The 17,727-nt window shown below is 33.4% G+C and overlaps 1 protein-coding gene across 2 annotated transcripts; it reads right to left on the bottom strand.

Moving 5' to 3' along the window:
* Positions 1-646: 646 nt before the first annotated feature.
* Positions 647-5,276, bottom strand: LOC123557294 (uncharacterized). 2 transcript variants are annotated; one of them, XM_053543653.1, is made up of 5 exons: positions 4,803-5,276; positions 2,677-2,774; positions 1,972-2,043; positions 1,342-1,423; positions 647-1,177 (listed from the first exon to the last, which is right to left on the bottom strand). In XM_053543653.1, exons 1-5 carry the CDS (start codon positions 5,257-5,259, stop codon positions 1,071-1,073), a joined length of 816 nt encoding a protein of 271 aa, XP_053399628.1. In that variant the 5' UTR covers positions 5,260-5,276; the 3' UTR covers positions 647-1,070. The 2 variants fall into 2 exon arrangements, with proteins under 2 accessions (XP_053399628.1, XP_053399629.1); XM_053543654.1 differs by having other exon boundaries at positions 2,677-2,771.
* Between the last annotated feature and the right edge of the window lie 12,451 nt (positions 5,277-17,727).

Raw genomic sequence — 17,727 nt, 5'->3', positions numbered from 1 at the left:
TAAAACAATGGGAGGTTTTCACCCGTGGGGTTTACGATTATTTTTTATTTCGCACAGTAATACATCTTTAAGTTAAATTTGAGTTGATATTGATAAAATTAAAATTAATTAGCAAAAAGTGAAACATTAAATGCAATTTCAAAAATTTCATCGAGTCGCCAGTAGGGGGGGGGGGGGGGGGGGGGGGGGGGGTGGGGGGGTTCCTCCCATAACGAAAATGGGAGTTTTTTTCAGAAGTCGTTTTTCAACGCTAAATCATGTCACAACATTTTTTTATTGTATAAATTATTAATCTGAGTTAAAATATTTTGATTTGAAAATTTTAGAAAAAACCCACGTTTTTTTTTCTCCCGTAATTGGTAAAGTGGGAGAAATCCACCCGTGAGACCTCCCATGGGTTAGCAAAATCCCCATGAGAAGAAAAAATACTCCCATGGGAGGACCAACTTTGAAAACCTCCCATGAATTCATTCTTTAACATATAAAGAAGAAAACGACCAATTATTCCTCTGTGGGATTAGAACTATCGTTTAATGTAAAAAAAAAATCAGAGAAATGTCAAAGGCAAAAGGTAGCTGAGTTTGCGAAAATTCCGGATTTGCAAACTAAATCCGGAGACTCTATTTGTATACAATAATTACGCGCTTAACATAATTATTTTTTGCAGTAATATCAGCAGCGAATGAAATGCAGATTTCAAGCAATTGCAAATTTAAGGACAACTCAAAGTTGAAAGTAAAAAAAAAAATATCTTTCAATGACAGAAAATTTGTCTACTCTTAGTAGATGACATTTCCTATCTACGCTGGACATGATATTATCACAAAATAGTGCATATTCTACGTAGTAATCCACGGACAGTTTAAGAAGCTGTACATTATAAAAGGCAAAAAGTACATTTTCTCATTAGGATTTTTTTATGATGTACACACTGTATATGATGTACATAAGTCTAATATATAGAAATATGAATAAAAAGGGGCGGATGCCAAGTATTGTAGAACTTAAACACATAATATAATTATAACCCGAGTCTTTTTCTGTCACGATTCTGATTATCAGGAATATGCTTATACCTCGTCTGGGGCACAGAACTGCAGTGTTCGACACGAGTCTTTTTCTCCCCGATGGTTACAGTCAAAGCACATTGGACCCCGATTTTGAATGTCATGTATACCTTGAATGAACAAGCTTTGACAAAACATAAAAGAAATCATACTCATGCATATGCAATGTTATGGACATAACTGCAAACATCATATTCAATAAAAAAAGAATTTACTATAATACGGTAGCCTTAAAATAGAATTGTTTTGGTAAACAATATTATAAACAGAGTACCATTATCTCCACATCCTTGTGTATTGCAGAAACTATCGTTACAACATGTTACGCAACTTGATTGTCCATAAGAATTACAGCCCTGAAAATGTATATATTAAATCCGTAAGTTACACGTCCGGTATTGTATTCAAATGCAAAAATGTGTATTTATCCAATACAAATATCTTTAATCAAACATCACTAAATCAACTGATAACAGAAAAGCTTGTTTATTTTAATGCCGACCTTGGGAATAATTCATCAAGTTTTAATTACATTTTGTATGTTTTCAAGACATGAAAAATAAAAATTAGATTAAATGTTGTTAGTTTAATGCCGATATTTGTAATTTCAAGCAAAACAAAACTTCATCTGCCACTGTAATATTGCCTTATCACAGTAAAAATGCAAAAAGAACAACAACAAAGGAATCGCTATTATCAAAACACCAAGTTTTATCTGCAAATTCCGTCTTTTAGGAAACCAATACTTGAAATCAAAGAATGGGAGCGCTTTGCAGTCTTAAACCTTCGTATTAACGTTTTACTTTTACTTTACATACATGTAGGTCATATGTAATGTTCATTACACTTTATGCCATCCTTGAATCAAATTAGTGTCTGGAATTATAAAAAGTAAACACTCCACCTTCTTGTCGATGCATCCCGATCTGTATAGTTTTACATCTAGACTTCTCATGTAACTCTGAACAAAACAAACCTGAAATAATTATTTCTAATTAATTGCAACAGAGGTCGACATCCTTAGAAGAAGCAAATCTGATAAGCCTGTATTTTATGCACGTCCAAGACGTCAATGTTAGCGTAAAATCAGTCTGTTGCACCAAATACGGGTAGTATATTCTCAAATAATGTGTATTTGACTTTATAAAACAATTGGCTAACTTTTAAAATAACCTAAGATACGGAATGTTAGTTTAAATCTTCAAATGTTGAATAAATAGCAAAATATGCTTTTCTTATTGCCAAAAATAAAGACATACTGGGGGAAAATTTGAGATTACGTTTGTCAATAACAGGGGCATATGAAGATAATCTGTGCCTTTTGTTTTAATTTGCTGACATTAACATCATGTAAAGTTGTGTATAATACTTTCTTCATTAATTTGTATATTGTTGTTTTTTGCAATTAATGGGGTCCATTTGCATCTACTGTCAGTAGCACATACTCCTTTGTAAAATCAAACTCATGCAAGCTGGCGGTATAAATAAACCTTCAAGTTTGTGACGACGAATAGATGTCTCAATTTCCTCGTCATATTGTTATACTAAGAAAATATTCATTTGGCCAGTAATGGAAGGCTCTGAGTCAAAGAAGTTGAAGTTCAGTAACCTGGTCTCTGGATGAGCACTTTGTTACTTTGTCGCAATATTTCAAATGGCTCATGTCAATGCAGTCAAAACACCATATATCATCAACTGAAGTATCTACTGAAATGAAAAGAAATTAACATCAACGATACATTGTATGTATGTCATAAAGGAAAACCAAAACATTTTAGTTACATAGCCAGACACACATTGTTAGTTTTGTAATTAAATAAGGTCTGGAGCCTTAATTGGTATCAAATACTTCAATCCTGTTGGAAATATTGTAATATTGCAATCTTTATCACCAGGAACAAAATTTTTAAGTGTCTTTAGTTGACTTTTTCATTTAGTCGGGAACTAATTTGATTGTCAAATCCATCTCGTAGAAATTTACGAAGAAGTATACGTCAATTACGAAACGCGGAAAAATAATATTGCAAAGAGTTTAACCCTTACCCTGCTAGATTTCTATAATGGACTTGTCCATCTTTCAATTTTGACAGTACTATTAACTGTTAAAAGGGGTGCTTACCAAAACGATACTGACTGAATAGCGAACAATGCAGTTCTTGATCAGACTGCACGGATGTGCAGGTTGATCATGATCTACAATGGTCGAAAAGACAGAATTAATCGATCTTGTACAGCATGATCAGAGTTAATATATCTTTAACAGCATCTACACCATATATAAATATTTAATCCATATTATGAATAATTGTTCCGAAAAAAAATTGTTTGTAGAGTCAAATGCTGTTATTTTTATCATGTTAACATTTAACAAATTGTATACTATTTGGAACTCTCATTAAATTTCTAAACTTCAAGTATGTATTACGTCTTTTTACAGTTGATATTTCAACAATTAGTACAATCTGATGAAAATGTAATTGTATAATTCATACAAAGGAGTTTTTAAGTCGAAAGAAAATGATCTAGCATATTCGTTTGTCACTGAACAAAACGGGACAACCTTACTAAACCTTCATTATAAGCTTTGAAGATAATAACCTTATTACAGTTCAGTAAAAACAAAGGATATTGTTCTTGAAAACTGGACACGATTTCACGCTAAGTGCTAATAAATCGTTAGTAAAATGTAAAATTACTCTCGTAGTACTGTAAATGACGTCTTAGTAACTTACAATTGGAAATGAACGCAAAATTTCATACGGTACATTAAAAACATGTGTTTAAAATGAAATCCTCCGTTTTCCACTATTTCTTCTATTATATCTTACGTGGAATACGAGGTACAATGATTGAACTTGATAAATCACTTGTTATAGATAGGGACTGGAATACCCGGCTTCAGGGTGACAGCTTTGACGGTTACTCGGTAGAGCTTCGTTTAACTGTTACTTGAGAGTCGCTGGATTTCATCCTCCAACAAGTAAATAAAAATTTCAGAAAAGCAGCCGGGACATTGTGTCTTTTCCTTGACGACTGCAATTGGTCAACAAACACAGGGTCGAATACATTGATCAAGTCACATATATTGAAAGGGAAATATTTTCGTTTCTCTGCCCATATATTCTTGTTAAAGTATAATATATAAATGTACATGTACAACAAACATTTAGGATGTACATGTACATGTGCAACAAACATATTTAGGAATATAAGAAATTAACACAAAACAGTTTGACGGTGGTAGAAATATTACTGTATTACCTAGTGTGTTGAAGGTATCACAGGTACATCACTTTAACATAGTTTAAAATAACGAAAATAAAAATATATAAACGTGTTAACTAAATGAATTGTTTAGATGTTGAATTATTAGATTTGCTGTTGGGTTTATCGTCGCACCGACACAATCATAGGTCATATGGCGACTTTCCAGCTATTTCATCACGGGTGGGCGCCTTTGTAGAACCACCGACCTTCCGTGTCAGCTGGATGGTTTTCTCACATGAATAATTCAACGCCCCGAGTAAGGTTTGAGCCCACATCGGTGAAGGGCTAGTGATTTGGAGTCAGTGACCTTAACCACTCGGCCACGGAGTCCCCTAGTTAGATTTGATAGTGGTATCAAAATCGAAGATTAAGTGTACGAAAACGTCTGCGAAATTGTTGACTGGCAAGGGATAATATTATAAAACAATATTATGTTCTTGTATCATGCAAAGAACGAAATTAACTTACCACTCTTACTGAAGCTCATTGCTACGGGGTAACCGTATCCAATATATTCATGTGGAAGTCCATAGATCAGAAGCCCAAACTCTTTATTATCAGGATGTCTTATTGTATAGAACTCGTCGTAGCTAATATTCATAACCAATAGCTGATAGTCTTCAACTTGTTTGGTATTAATTACGACTGTCTTTACAATCTGTCCTCCTTTGTTATGTATCAACAATTGATTGGTGTAAGTTTTCTTTAATGTGATAACAATTGTCACATTTCTGTTAATGAAATTTCCATTTATTGTCCCTGTCATAAAGCTGTATGAGTTTCTGAACTGTGTGACACTTTGGACAGTTGTCATAAATGGGTCTCCATATGGGTCTCCATCCTCTTCGTAAAAGTATTCGATCACACTTACCAGTTCATTAGAGGTGACAACTACCGGGTCAGTTCCAAATATAAATTCAAGCATATTGCTGCTGTCCAGTGTTTATGATGTATTATTCGTCCGGTTATGCAGATGAATCATGGTGTTGTCTGATGAGGACAAAATTCTGATAAGAGTGTGCAGTTGTGGGTATAATGGAGGCACAACGAACTTGTTACTCCAAAGGTCAACTGGAAGCATTTGCTCGACGAGATATTGGTGATCACCGACACCATTTGGAATCTGGCTATTGGAACTGCCTGCAAATACTGCTACGGGTTTATCACTAGTTATAAATGACCCACTTATATCTGTTGATAACAACCATTGTACAGTTTCGAATCTTTGAACACGAAGATTTTTCAGATCCAATTTACTGCCCAAAGAAATGTTATAGATCGTATCATTGTAGATTCCTACGACCATTACTTCATCAAATCCCGCTGGGGAGGCACGGTAGGGCTTGTAGGAGGCAGCTATATACTTTGTAGACAAAATATTGACAGGTAAGGCCATAAAGCCCTCAAAAACATCGTAATATCCATGCGGCATCACATGAACCGATATCGGAACATCAGAACGAATATATATACCGCGGAAATCAGATCCGTTCGAACGGAAAGAAAAACTACCACTGATGTTGATCCGAGAAAAATTCGTAACTATATAGTTTTTGTCAACATTCTCATGCGGAGACGTAATATGAACATGTGCAACAGATTCAGATACAATATTTAACTGTTTACTTTCTGGCCGTCTGGGTGTTCCAAGAATTCCAATCATAAACTCCGTTCCAAGGGATGCTACAGGAAATGATTAAAGTAAAAAATACAAAAGGAAAATACTTCATTGAATCTGTAACATTATAATGTCTAATGAAAACAAATTATTCTGATACGTTTTCATAATGTCTTATGTTTTGACAGATTGTAGGAAACTTCATGAAAGAGCACTTTCGCTTATCTTTTGTAAAGATATTTCTAAAGTTTGCTCTTCCTTTGTAGATTAATTGCTACAATTAGTTTTTAAATAAACTATACGACAGTACAGCAAAATATACATACTCTTAGACCACGTAGACTACGGATCAGCTAATTTCATAAAGCTCGTTATTTGTTGTTGTTGCTTTTTTTTGTCAAAATTGGACTATAAAACATTTAATGCGACATGAGAAGTACAATAAAATAGCTTAATTAGCAAGATGCATTCTGCTGTTTGCTCAAATGTATACAATGTAATGTGAACAAATTATGTTTACAATTTTAACAATACCTAACGTATATTTTAGACATATCTGTATGTATGATGCATGAACATATAAATGAAATTTCAAGCATATAGTTCAATGTTTACTCACAAAGATGCTGGTTATTCATTCCCGTGCTCACAATTTCGTAGCGGGAGATTAAAATTAGGATCCATTCCTTTGGAGAAAAACTTGAGAAATTATACATGATTTTAAATATTTAACCATATTATCATTGATTGTTATAAATTATGTAGGTATATGTATGGGTCTAACATTAGTCTTAAAACAAATATTGTATATAAGTTGATACTACTTTTTCAATATTAACAATAGGTATGAGAAATAACTCTGCAATAACATCATGGTCGAGATTTGAAATGTCTATCATGTGAACGGTTTGAATAAAATATATTGAAAATTATATATTTTAAATGGCAAAATATATTGGAAGATCATTTTATAGGAAATACATGTAAGCAGTAGTTCAAAATATAATGAAATACTGTTTTACATTACATTCTATCGTTTGTTAAAATACATTTTTAATTTGTTATGTGTCATGATAAGACGGTTTTTGTTTTAAATTACAAAATCATGACGTTTATCTAAATATGTTGTCAATTTCCACTGCTTTTTTGGAGAATAACAGATAATAGAAACTTAGATATTTGAATTATGTTTTGAGATTCGTATTCACGAAATCATACAGATTTATTTAAAATAACAAAATGTACTGTGACTTACGGCCGTGTGGTGGCCGCAAAAGGTCTACAGGTCCTGTACTTGGACTAAGAGTTGTTATATTTTTTGTCCCTCGGGATCAAGGAGTCCATTCAATATCTATGTAACAAGAGACTTCTATGGGGCGTAAGGAGTGTTGCTCTTTTTATTACCGCTCATGAACAGACTCAATCAAATCGGGTCTGGAATTTTTTTGCTTGATTGCATTCTACGCTTCCAAAGGATCTTCTTATAGCTTTTATTGCTTTAGTAAATTTGATATTATAGCAATTGTGTACAGTTGCATGTATGTTATAATATTTTTGCTAAATATGGAAGAACTTTGAAAGAAATAGAGAATAAAAGTTCAACAATTGTAGTCTCAAGCAAACAAACAATTTGTAATACTATAAAGTTCAAATACATTTAATAGTATTATATATATCTAGTCCTATGTTTTTCTAATCTAAAAGTTTTTTAATCTTGTTATAATCAAATGAAATGAAATACTAGTAACACGATGGTAAACAAATTCACTCTTTTACGTACCAACAATACATTTTTATCGAAACGGTAAGACAAATTTATATCAGATATTTCAACAATGGAGGCAATTTAACTCTTATATGTTGCAACGCTTTATTAGCTTAGGGTGCAGTAAATTGAATAAATCGATATGTGTGAAAGCTTTTATAAAATTACATATCATATAAAACAATGTAAGAAATTGTTATTTACGCTATTACGATCCATAAATGATTTCCTTATAAAAAAAGCTTAAAGGGTGGCATATGTAAGTCATGACACCACCCTGACCAACAAAAATAGAAAAGCTGAAGTAAAAGTAAACATAAAAATAAAATCTATTTCGGAAAAAAATGTCAGTATTAACGGCGGTTAGTAGCCATGCAGTGATAACGAAACGTTAGATTTTCCAACCTTGGTTTTTTAAAAACTAGCTAAAAGGGGTGTTCAAAGAATACTATAGAATCATTTCTCGTACCGAAGATTAGAAATTAAGTTCCTTGTTCTTTAATTTTTATTGGATATAATTTAAGCATTGTATCAAATTAAATATGTCAGTCTTTATATGTAAATAAACACCTTAAAACAAAAGATACTACTTTAATCTTTAGATTTAAAGAAATAATTGATATGATCTTTTGTAGATTATGATTAAATAATAAATGAAATGCCCTATTTCACAAAAAGTAAATTTCTTACGAGCAAACGCCGTATTTGGTGAAATTTCATGTTTAAATTGCAAATCCAAAGGTAACAACGGTTCAGGTAACATCCAAATGATAAGCATGATAAGTGACATAGTAAGTGTAGAATTATTTTATTATCTTAAATGGCATGACATTCTTATCTTGCAACGAATGAGTGTTCATTTTGTAAATGAGTGGTTGAACCATAATTAATGCACTAATTTCCTTATGATAAGGCACGATTTATACATTTAGATGAAATGTTTGATGTCCTCTTATATAGGAAATATAGAGATGGTACCTAAGGCTACGTATACAACGACAACAATAAATCAAGTGCAAAATTGAAGCGCATATCGCTTATCTTACACTAGCAATATTTTAACATAGCACCGTACAGTAAATACGCCGGGAACTTTTGACAGCGGAACCAGCTTCGTTATTTTGATGGATTAGCTAAAGAAAGGTGATTGTCATTTCTTTTTAACTAACACAACCATTTTATTTATACTAAAGAACGTCTTCGTTATATTAACAGAAGTTTCTGTAACGGCAGATTCCGCAAGGTAAATGCGATTCCGCACGCCTCGGTCAATATGCAAATTAGGTACATTTGTAAAAACAAGTTGCGTGTCATAAAGAGTGAAATAACTTCTTTCGGCACAGTTTTTGGTATGGTTTTGGTGTGACCATCAGATAGAATATACATTTTTATATCGCTCTGTTTTTAAGTCATACGTTTTGAGGACTTGATAATTCTTGGCAAACGAGTTTTGTAAAATGTTGAGGGATTCGATGTCGTAAAATTCTTATAGTTTATTTATATCTTTCTCACGAATAATGTTTTCTTTCCTATGATCATACAGTACCTGTAAATTATCGGCAGTAGTGAATAAAAATAATTGTCTTTGAATTATTTCGTTCGAAAATGAAAGATAATGATCAACTTTTTTGTTTGAAGTATTATTCATAGATCTTGAAGTAAACTATATTTTTAGGAAACACATCCGAATCTATGCGTACTTTGTTCACATAACTAAATAGTCCTAGAAGAGTTATCTGTCAATGGCTTCACTTTCCCAAGTAGGACCAAATTTTTCGGATTAGATATTGCCTTTCAGCATGTAAAATGAAGTATGAAAGTTAAACCATTATATAATTGAGGTACTCCGGTATTAAGTTTTCAACAGAAAACAATATCAGATGCAATTTGAAATTTTAGGTACCATCTCTAGGGAATATGTTAGTAAATTTGTTTTGCTACAATCAATTCTTCATTTTGATTTTATGTTGAAAACATATAAAACAACTGTCCATTTATATGTTATGCATACTTCTATGATTAGAAAAACACTATTTGTAATATTGCCCATGAACTTATACAAAAAGTCATTTGGAACGATAAAAGGATGTAATCATAAACAATGGATTCAATAATAATTTCTGCTGTGTAATTAATATTGAAACTTTTGGAAAATGTATGCGTAATCCATTATCAAAGAAGGATGTAACAATAATAGGCATATTTTATGCACATCACGAAAAACAAATTTGGCAGCCACATCATAAACAAGGTATTATGAGCCTTTAAATCATATGCATTATACCACATACTAAAAATATTGTTTACTTTAAACGTTGACCTAGAGTGTGTGCTGTCCAAAAACACCCCAACTAATCACTACCCAATTATATATTATATCACATTAACTAACATTCTTTAGGCCTCACCAAATTAAAAAGTTGTTCATCGGATTTGCCGCTCGTATATTCAGAAACTCAAAACAAATATTTTTTTGTTTGTTTTTGGTTTGCGCTCGCCCCATTGAAAAAAAATCAAGCCAAAATTTGTTGGTGCGCTACCATTTACGGACGTAACAGTGTACAAATGCTTATAATTCCGGTCCCAGATAGTTCTAAAATGGACTTTAATCACAATAAATACATACTACGCACAACGTCTATAATATATCATAATACTCATATTTAGTTGCATTAAAGTTATTTCCCCTTTATGCAGTCACGCCATTTTCTTCAAAAGTTTACCGAATTGAATTGCTACAAAAATCTGATTTATTTCATTGAAAATTGTATGAAAAAAAATTACCACTTTATTTGATGACATCAATCTACATTATTTATGTAAGAGTAAATACGTATTGAAGCATGTCTCTTTTCTGGTTTCTGTTTTTCCTGTCCAAATGATCAGCATTTGTATACGAAAGTGGGTGGGGTAAGGAATTTACCTTATGAGTTGTGTTCAGACCTGTTTATATTTTCACATTTTCCAATCCTCGAGTAGAATAATGTTAATGCACGTTAATCTCCAATTCAGACCTTAATTGAGACTTTGTTTCAACAAATTTAATCCGTTAAGAAAGTTTAAAGTTAGAACAAGAGCTGTCTGTAAGACAGCATGCTCAACTATTCTACGTGCTTGACTCTGAATTAGAGCTTTGCCACTAATAGGGGCATAATAGTCAAAAGCTTTGAAAGTAACAGAGCTATTGGACATTATATAAAACTTTAACAAAATATTCTAAGTTTAAAAGGAGCATAACTCTGTCAAAATTCAATCAGAGTTATGGGGATTGTTTCTCTCTTGGTGTAGACTTTGACAGTAAATAACTATTTTAAGTTTCAAGTCAAAAGCTTTAATAGTAACAGAGATATTTGGCCGAAAAGTCAAACTAAAATGCTACATTTTCATAGCAGTAAATATTCAAGTGACATATCTCTGTTATGATTATGGTTTAATGTTATAAATGCATTGTTGTATATTACATAATTTTCTAATAGCATTTTCAAAAGCATACATTATTTGATTACACTGTACTGTATGCCAATATTATTACTTTTTTCACGTGTTGTGAGTCGGCAGGTCAAATTTTGTCAATCCCTGGTGAATTATTTTTAATGTAAAAGAGCTGTACATTCTATTTTAAGGTTTTTATTAGTCAATCGAGAGCCAAAATCAAGACAAATATATTTCTTCGCTCCACGCTCGCTCCTGCTTTTTTCAAAAACCCCAAAAAATATCTAAATTATTTTTTCGCTCGCCGCCTCAAATTTTTCAGAAAAAAATCCTATGAACAACTTTTTAATTTGGTGTGGCCTTAATACATATCAACAAGTAAATCTTAGTACTTTAGAGCAGTTCAAGATATTAAAACCATATCTAGCCAGTCACTATAACATGTTTTCTTATCAGAAATGAAATATGATATTGAAGTGTTATAATTTTACAAGTGATACAAAACAACATCCATTGAAAATGCGCCCATGAAAACTTGTTGGCCAGTTACGCTTATATTGACATTTACTCCTGGAATGAAACTAAAATGTGGAAATTTACAATGATAGCGGTAACGAAAAAAACTAAACCAAAACGGCATTGATAACATCTTTACACGAGTCTTTAACATGCATTGTCATGAGTTGTTATTTTTCTTTGGAATATATAAATCATTTAATAGCCTCCTGGGTTAACACAGCAAAAAACTTAACTTTCACAACAATTCAGTCCAAAGCCAAAGTTTGGAAGTCATCTAACAAAAGGATTATAATAAAAATATATAGCAGAACCATGTTTTAACATATCGAAAACAACACGAAGAGGTTTGCTGAATAATTTCTCGGGAGAGTAGCCCGAGTGAATTATACATGCGGCGTATAACCAATGTGTATTGTAGAGATATGTTAAAACATGGGTCTGCTATATATTATTTCGATTCTAATATGCCTGTAGAAGAAATAGGGACACACTATTTTCTGTCGCGGAATAACTAAGAAGAGCATAGACGTTTATACTACGCGCCTAATAATCGAGTCAGTGTGTGTGAATTAATTGTATTGCCGTTCTGTTATACGTTTCGATTTTGAAACGTCTTTTGTTTATGTAAAAAAGGTAAAACTCTTTCTCGGCGCTTGAATAGTGCCAAATAATATGTCAATGTGACGTAAAATTTCCATGTTTTATCTGACATGTGTACAATTTTCCATATTAGAATGAGTAACATTTTTTTTTAAATGCACAAACCATGGAAAAGCAATGGCCTTAAATAGCATATAAAACATGTATATTACTCTACAAAATCATAATTTACATTGTATATAAATTGATTTATGTTTTACTATAACACTAATCCCTTCTTACAACCAAGGTACAGGTGGCCAGTCTGAATATTTCTTTCTTGTATCGTTAATTGGATTAAGATGTGCAGACATCATTTCTTTTTCCCTTTGTTTCTACCTGTGGTCAAACACGCATTCATCACGGACAGGATGCATGCAGTCTGCACAACACACTAGCAGCAACCAATGAAATAGCTCGATTAAATTCTGATGAGACGGAACCGCTCCGTCAGCGTGGGTAGCCATTTCAATCAAGGAAGCGCTTGTGAATACATGAAACGGATATTTTCTTTTTGATCAGGATTTAGATTTGTATTTGTATCTTTTACTCTTTTAAAAAACTGTTTCCCTTTCCGCCCCTCCACCCACCTGGCTACTTGTACCTTTAGACTTGCTTCTTTTGTACGTTCTCTGTAAAAATTTGGGTTTTTATGTTAGAACATAATGTTTATCTTGATATCTTTGTTACTTTTCTGTCATATGTATCTGTTAATTTCCGTTTATATCCTGTATTACTTAAGTCGGTGGTATTGTTGTCAAACTTTGTGTCATCTTTTCGATACTATGACTAAGTAATTATGTTTTCTGTCTAATCAAGTATTGGGTATTTTCATGTTTATTAATTGAACACATGTTTTAGTTATGAAAAAATGTTTAAAAATAAACACGTATGGCATTGCCAGACATTTTCAATCAACTTGATGCTTTTGTGTTCAATTTAACACTAGCTCATTTGCTCCTCGTATGACACAAATAAACAAAGAGGTTACTCTTCATCAGGGCAATAGAAAAATATAAAATAATTGTCAGAATTCTTATATATATGCTGAATTCCGGAAAAGGACTGCACAAAGAGGCAACGCTTTCAGGCTGTTCAGCGCCCATAAAAACTCACCATTTTCAAAGAACTGTAACAGTTACATATCTTTGTTTTGATGCAATTTCACATCACTAGGTAGAACGTAGTTTTCAGCAATTGTTTATCTTTATTTCATTTTTTGGAGGGGGTGGGGGCGAGGGGCAACTGTTTCGGAATATTTTAAGTATCCTTCGTAAGAACAGTGTGGCAAAATATGTAATGGACAGGTTGATTGTTGGTAAAGATGTTGTTTGTTCATGATATACTCCTAAACTTCAATGGGCTTACACAGAAACATATTTGTCCAGACGGGCAATAGCAAAGCATTTCAGTCTAAAGACAAAGTTTTGTTACAATTCAGTAAATGGATTTTATCAAGCAATCTTATCTTTGCCCCATGTGGTTCTGGAACGATCTGTGTAAGAAAAGAATTGGAACCACTGCCTTACCCTTGCATGATCGTAATAGGCGACTAATAGAGTCTTAACACTTGGTTTTGCAGTAACTTTGTGATTCCAGCAGGTATGCAAAGTTTGATTCCATACCTCATTTATTTCGATGTAAATGAGATGTGGAACCACAATTTGTAGTCCTGTTTGGCGCCATATAACCTGTACTGTATTGGTGCGCCGTAAAATCCAAATAAATAAACCAATCAGTCATTTAAACGTAGGAAACATAGCCAAAGGATTTATATATACTTCATTTGCCACCTGGGAAAATCACAATTTACATGTAATTTCTCCTTTTGATATGAAGCGGTATCATGCCATCCAAAACAAAATGGGTGGTTTTTGGAGTCTTTATCCCTAATTTTCTTTTTATGCAATGTATAAACCATGAAATATCCAAATTGCCTTACTGGGTGCCGATCACTCACAAGACAGGAATCGGTGTTTTTTCCTTTGCCATTTTATGAAAAATGGTCACTGAAACATGAAATATGCAGCTCATTTGTCATTCGAAAATGTAAGAAACTCAAACAATCGGACGTAAAACATTGGATATTTTGATGCTCAAAAAGGGTAATGAAACGCACTTCATTAATCAACATGGTGGAACAGTCACCGGGCACATATTTGGAAGACTGATAATTACTTTTACGATGACAATTGTACCGAAAAAAAAAACGTTGATTATGTCCATCTGTCCTTTGCGCCTCCAAAAAGCATGATTTCATACATATTCAAAGGGTTAAATTAAAACTCGGGGTTGAACTACATAACATCACTGTTTTACCCGCGTTACCATTTAAAACGAAATTCTATCTGCAGAAAATATCTTAGTCGATATTTGGTAACGGTCATCTTTCATAACCTGCACTTGTCATTTCGGTCTTGACAAAGTTAAACTTCTTTACATTACTGCAATAACCCATTGCTCTATGCAGTCCGCAGCCACTGATATTTATTCTCAATGAATCATTTGACGCCACGTATCTGTCGAGCTGTACGCATTTTCTTTTTTAGTTCCAGACACGTGATCAAGATTATGAAAACAATCATACATTTTGTCTTTGTTAATCTTAACCTTTACCGTGCTAAATTTCTGAAATGGAGTGCTCCATTAATCAATTTTGGTAGTACCACTTATTATTGAAAGGGGTGTTCACTGAAAATTAACGATCGAACCCACGACCCCGAGATCCGTACATCTGCGCTCTCCCTGAGCTAAGCGGACGGGCTTTCACAATATGTTTAATCTTATTTTTTAAAATTGTTAAAAATGCAGGTCACTAGAAACTCAAAAAGGTTGTTCCTTTAAAATATTTTTATCTATTCAATCATAAAATGTGGTGTGTGACTTGCCGTCAGTATGATATCTATATAGGGCAACAAACTGAATGGTATTCTGACAGGCGGATTGTTCAAAAATGTAATGTCAGCGAATTGAAATTAAGTATATCAAAGGTATACTCAAATGTACTCCGTAGGTTATTTTGGGCCAGATCATCAAAATACCAAAATACGGGCATGACTAGGCGTCAGGCAATACATAATAATAACAATAATAACACCATCCGTTATGTCAAGCTTTTAGAAGTAGGCATCACAGGATCACATTAGTAAGCTCTTTTAAAGCGTCTGTTGTGGTATAGATTTATTTGCGATATAAATGTATATGACTGAAACATTTTTATCTTTTCACACATCTTTATCTTTTCGTAATTTCGTATTTCCATAGTTACATATATAAAGTTATCGCTTTATCAAGGATATTTTTGTCATTTGTAACTTGTCGGTTATCGTTAATATGATATGATCTTGTTTCGCGCACATACTACTGAAACTTACTCTTTTGATTTTAAGATCCCCTTTTTCTTCCTTCTTCCTTGCAGTTTCAGGCCTGATCCTTTACTTTTTAAAGTGTTTTTTTAACTTTGAAACATATACGAGCATACATAGTTTTCGTGAATATGGCTCAAGGCTTAGTGTAATTTCGTTGAATGATATGCAAATAATATTTTTCATCAGTGGCGTAACCATAGAGTAAACTATGTTGGTTTTTTTATACCATTGGGTGAAAACAAAATAAGAAAAATATTCATTTTCATCATAAACTTGAAATGTCTGTTAATTATTACATATTTGAAACGGTTCGAATTTTATTATACAAGCATTATAAACGTGAGACAACAAAAATAATACGATTTCTTCAAAAATGAAATTTAGTCCAGCATTTAGACAACTTTTTCCCGACGATTACTTAAAATAATCGGAAAAAGTTGTCTCCCTTTGAAAATGAATGCCATTTGTACTTAAAATAATCGGGAAAAGTTGTCTCCCTTTGAAAATGAATGCCATTTGTAAAGAAATAGAGATAAACCATTGCTGAAAACTATGTTCCACCTTGTTATGTGAAATTTCACCACTCGCACGCTATTGCAAATGCATCAAAACGATCATGCGTAACTGTTCTTTGAAAATGGTGAGTTTTTAAAGGCGTTTACCTGTCCGCAAGTGGAGCTCCTTTAGGCAGTCATTTTCCAGAATTCAATGTTTATATCAGTATACTGACACTTGCTTCGTAAAGTAATATACATGTTTTACATGCTGTTCCATTTTCATGTCAAACAACTCTTTCTTTCTATGATTTGGTGTTGTTTGATTTTTGTTTCTCAAGGCCTACTTCGGAACCTGAAATTAACACAATGTAGCATTGACAAGTTTAAGTTGCTTTGCGTCCCAATGTAATTTATCCTAAGATTTCTCAATTTGATTTATGAATACAATTACAACGCAATATTGGGTGAGCTGTAGGTTCTATTCAGAGTCACAGACACTTGGGGTCAGGAACCCCGACCCCACCCTCTTCCGCCCCTGCCAACTTACAGCATTATAACACGTACTGAGCATAGGTAACGGTCATAAAATAGGTTTTCTTACAATTTCAGCAAGTTTTTGAAATAGCTTTTTAGAAGAAAAGATCGGAATCTGTGAGATTGACGCTGGGAACACATGCTTGCACTGGACCTTTACCCATCTCCCCTCCCACTACCGCTTCTTAGGTAGATATTTCACAGATACCGATCTTTACTTTTAAAGAGCATTGGTGATAACAAGATGCATGTTCAGAACATGCTGAAATGGTAACAAAACCACAACATCCATTTTATTGTACTTTCTACAAACAGTTGACAGGGGCGGAGGAGGGTATGTGTAAGGGGGAGAAACGGTTCTGACCCCAAGTGTCTGTGTTCAGAATGAACTCTTGTCCCGGAAGATACATAACAACCTCGCTATCTAATGACATTAAGGTGTAAATTGTCATTTTGTCATCACTCTGTATTAAACTCTGCTTAAAGTCCACATCTGTCTATTACCCACTATGGCCAGGATTATCTGAAAATATAGCTTAACTTTATTGTATTGCGTAATTACAGAGAAACATCTACAATAGCAGATTAGGAATCGGACAGAAAGTAATATTAGCGTTCAGGCGTCCTCTGAGTGAATGTCATGTAGTTTTATACTATATTGAACAAACCACACAGGCCAGTTCTCTTCCTTGGACATACGGAGGACAAGGGAGAGAACCACAATGTGATTCAACAAGCATTAGAGTATGCTCGTTGTCGCTGCCATTATTTTTAGGCAGAAACTCCGGACGGCTATCCACACATATAAAAATATTATGATTGTGAGAACCCACATGTTCGTGATCATTTGCCATAAGGTAGCCACTGTACTCAAGTTTCCATCCAGCGTAACAACTTTCTCTCGCAGGAATCATTAGAGTGATAGACTTAAGGGTCTTGCAAACGGCACATGGCATGTCTTGTTGTTCAACAGCGTACGGAAATATTCCTACGTCATCTGACACTGGGTTAATCTCCGTTC

The sequence above is a fragment of the Mercenaria mercenaria genome, chromosome 5, assembly GCF_021730395.1.
Source record: "Mercenaria mercenaria strain notata chromosome 5, MADL_Memer_1, whole genome shotgun sequence".
Taxonomy (NCBI): Eukaryota; Metazoa; Mollusca; class Bivalvia; order Venerida; family Veneridae; genus Mercenaria; species Mercenaria mercenaria.
This window is presented reverse-complemented; position numbering and strand designations above follow the sequence as displayed.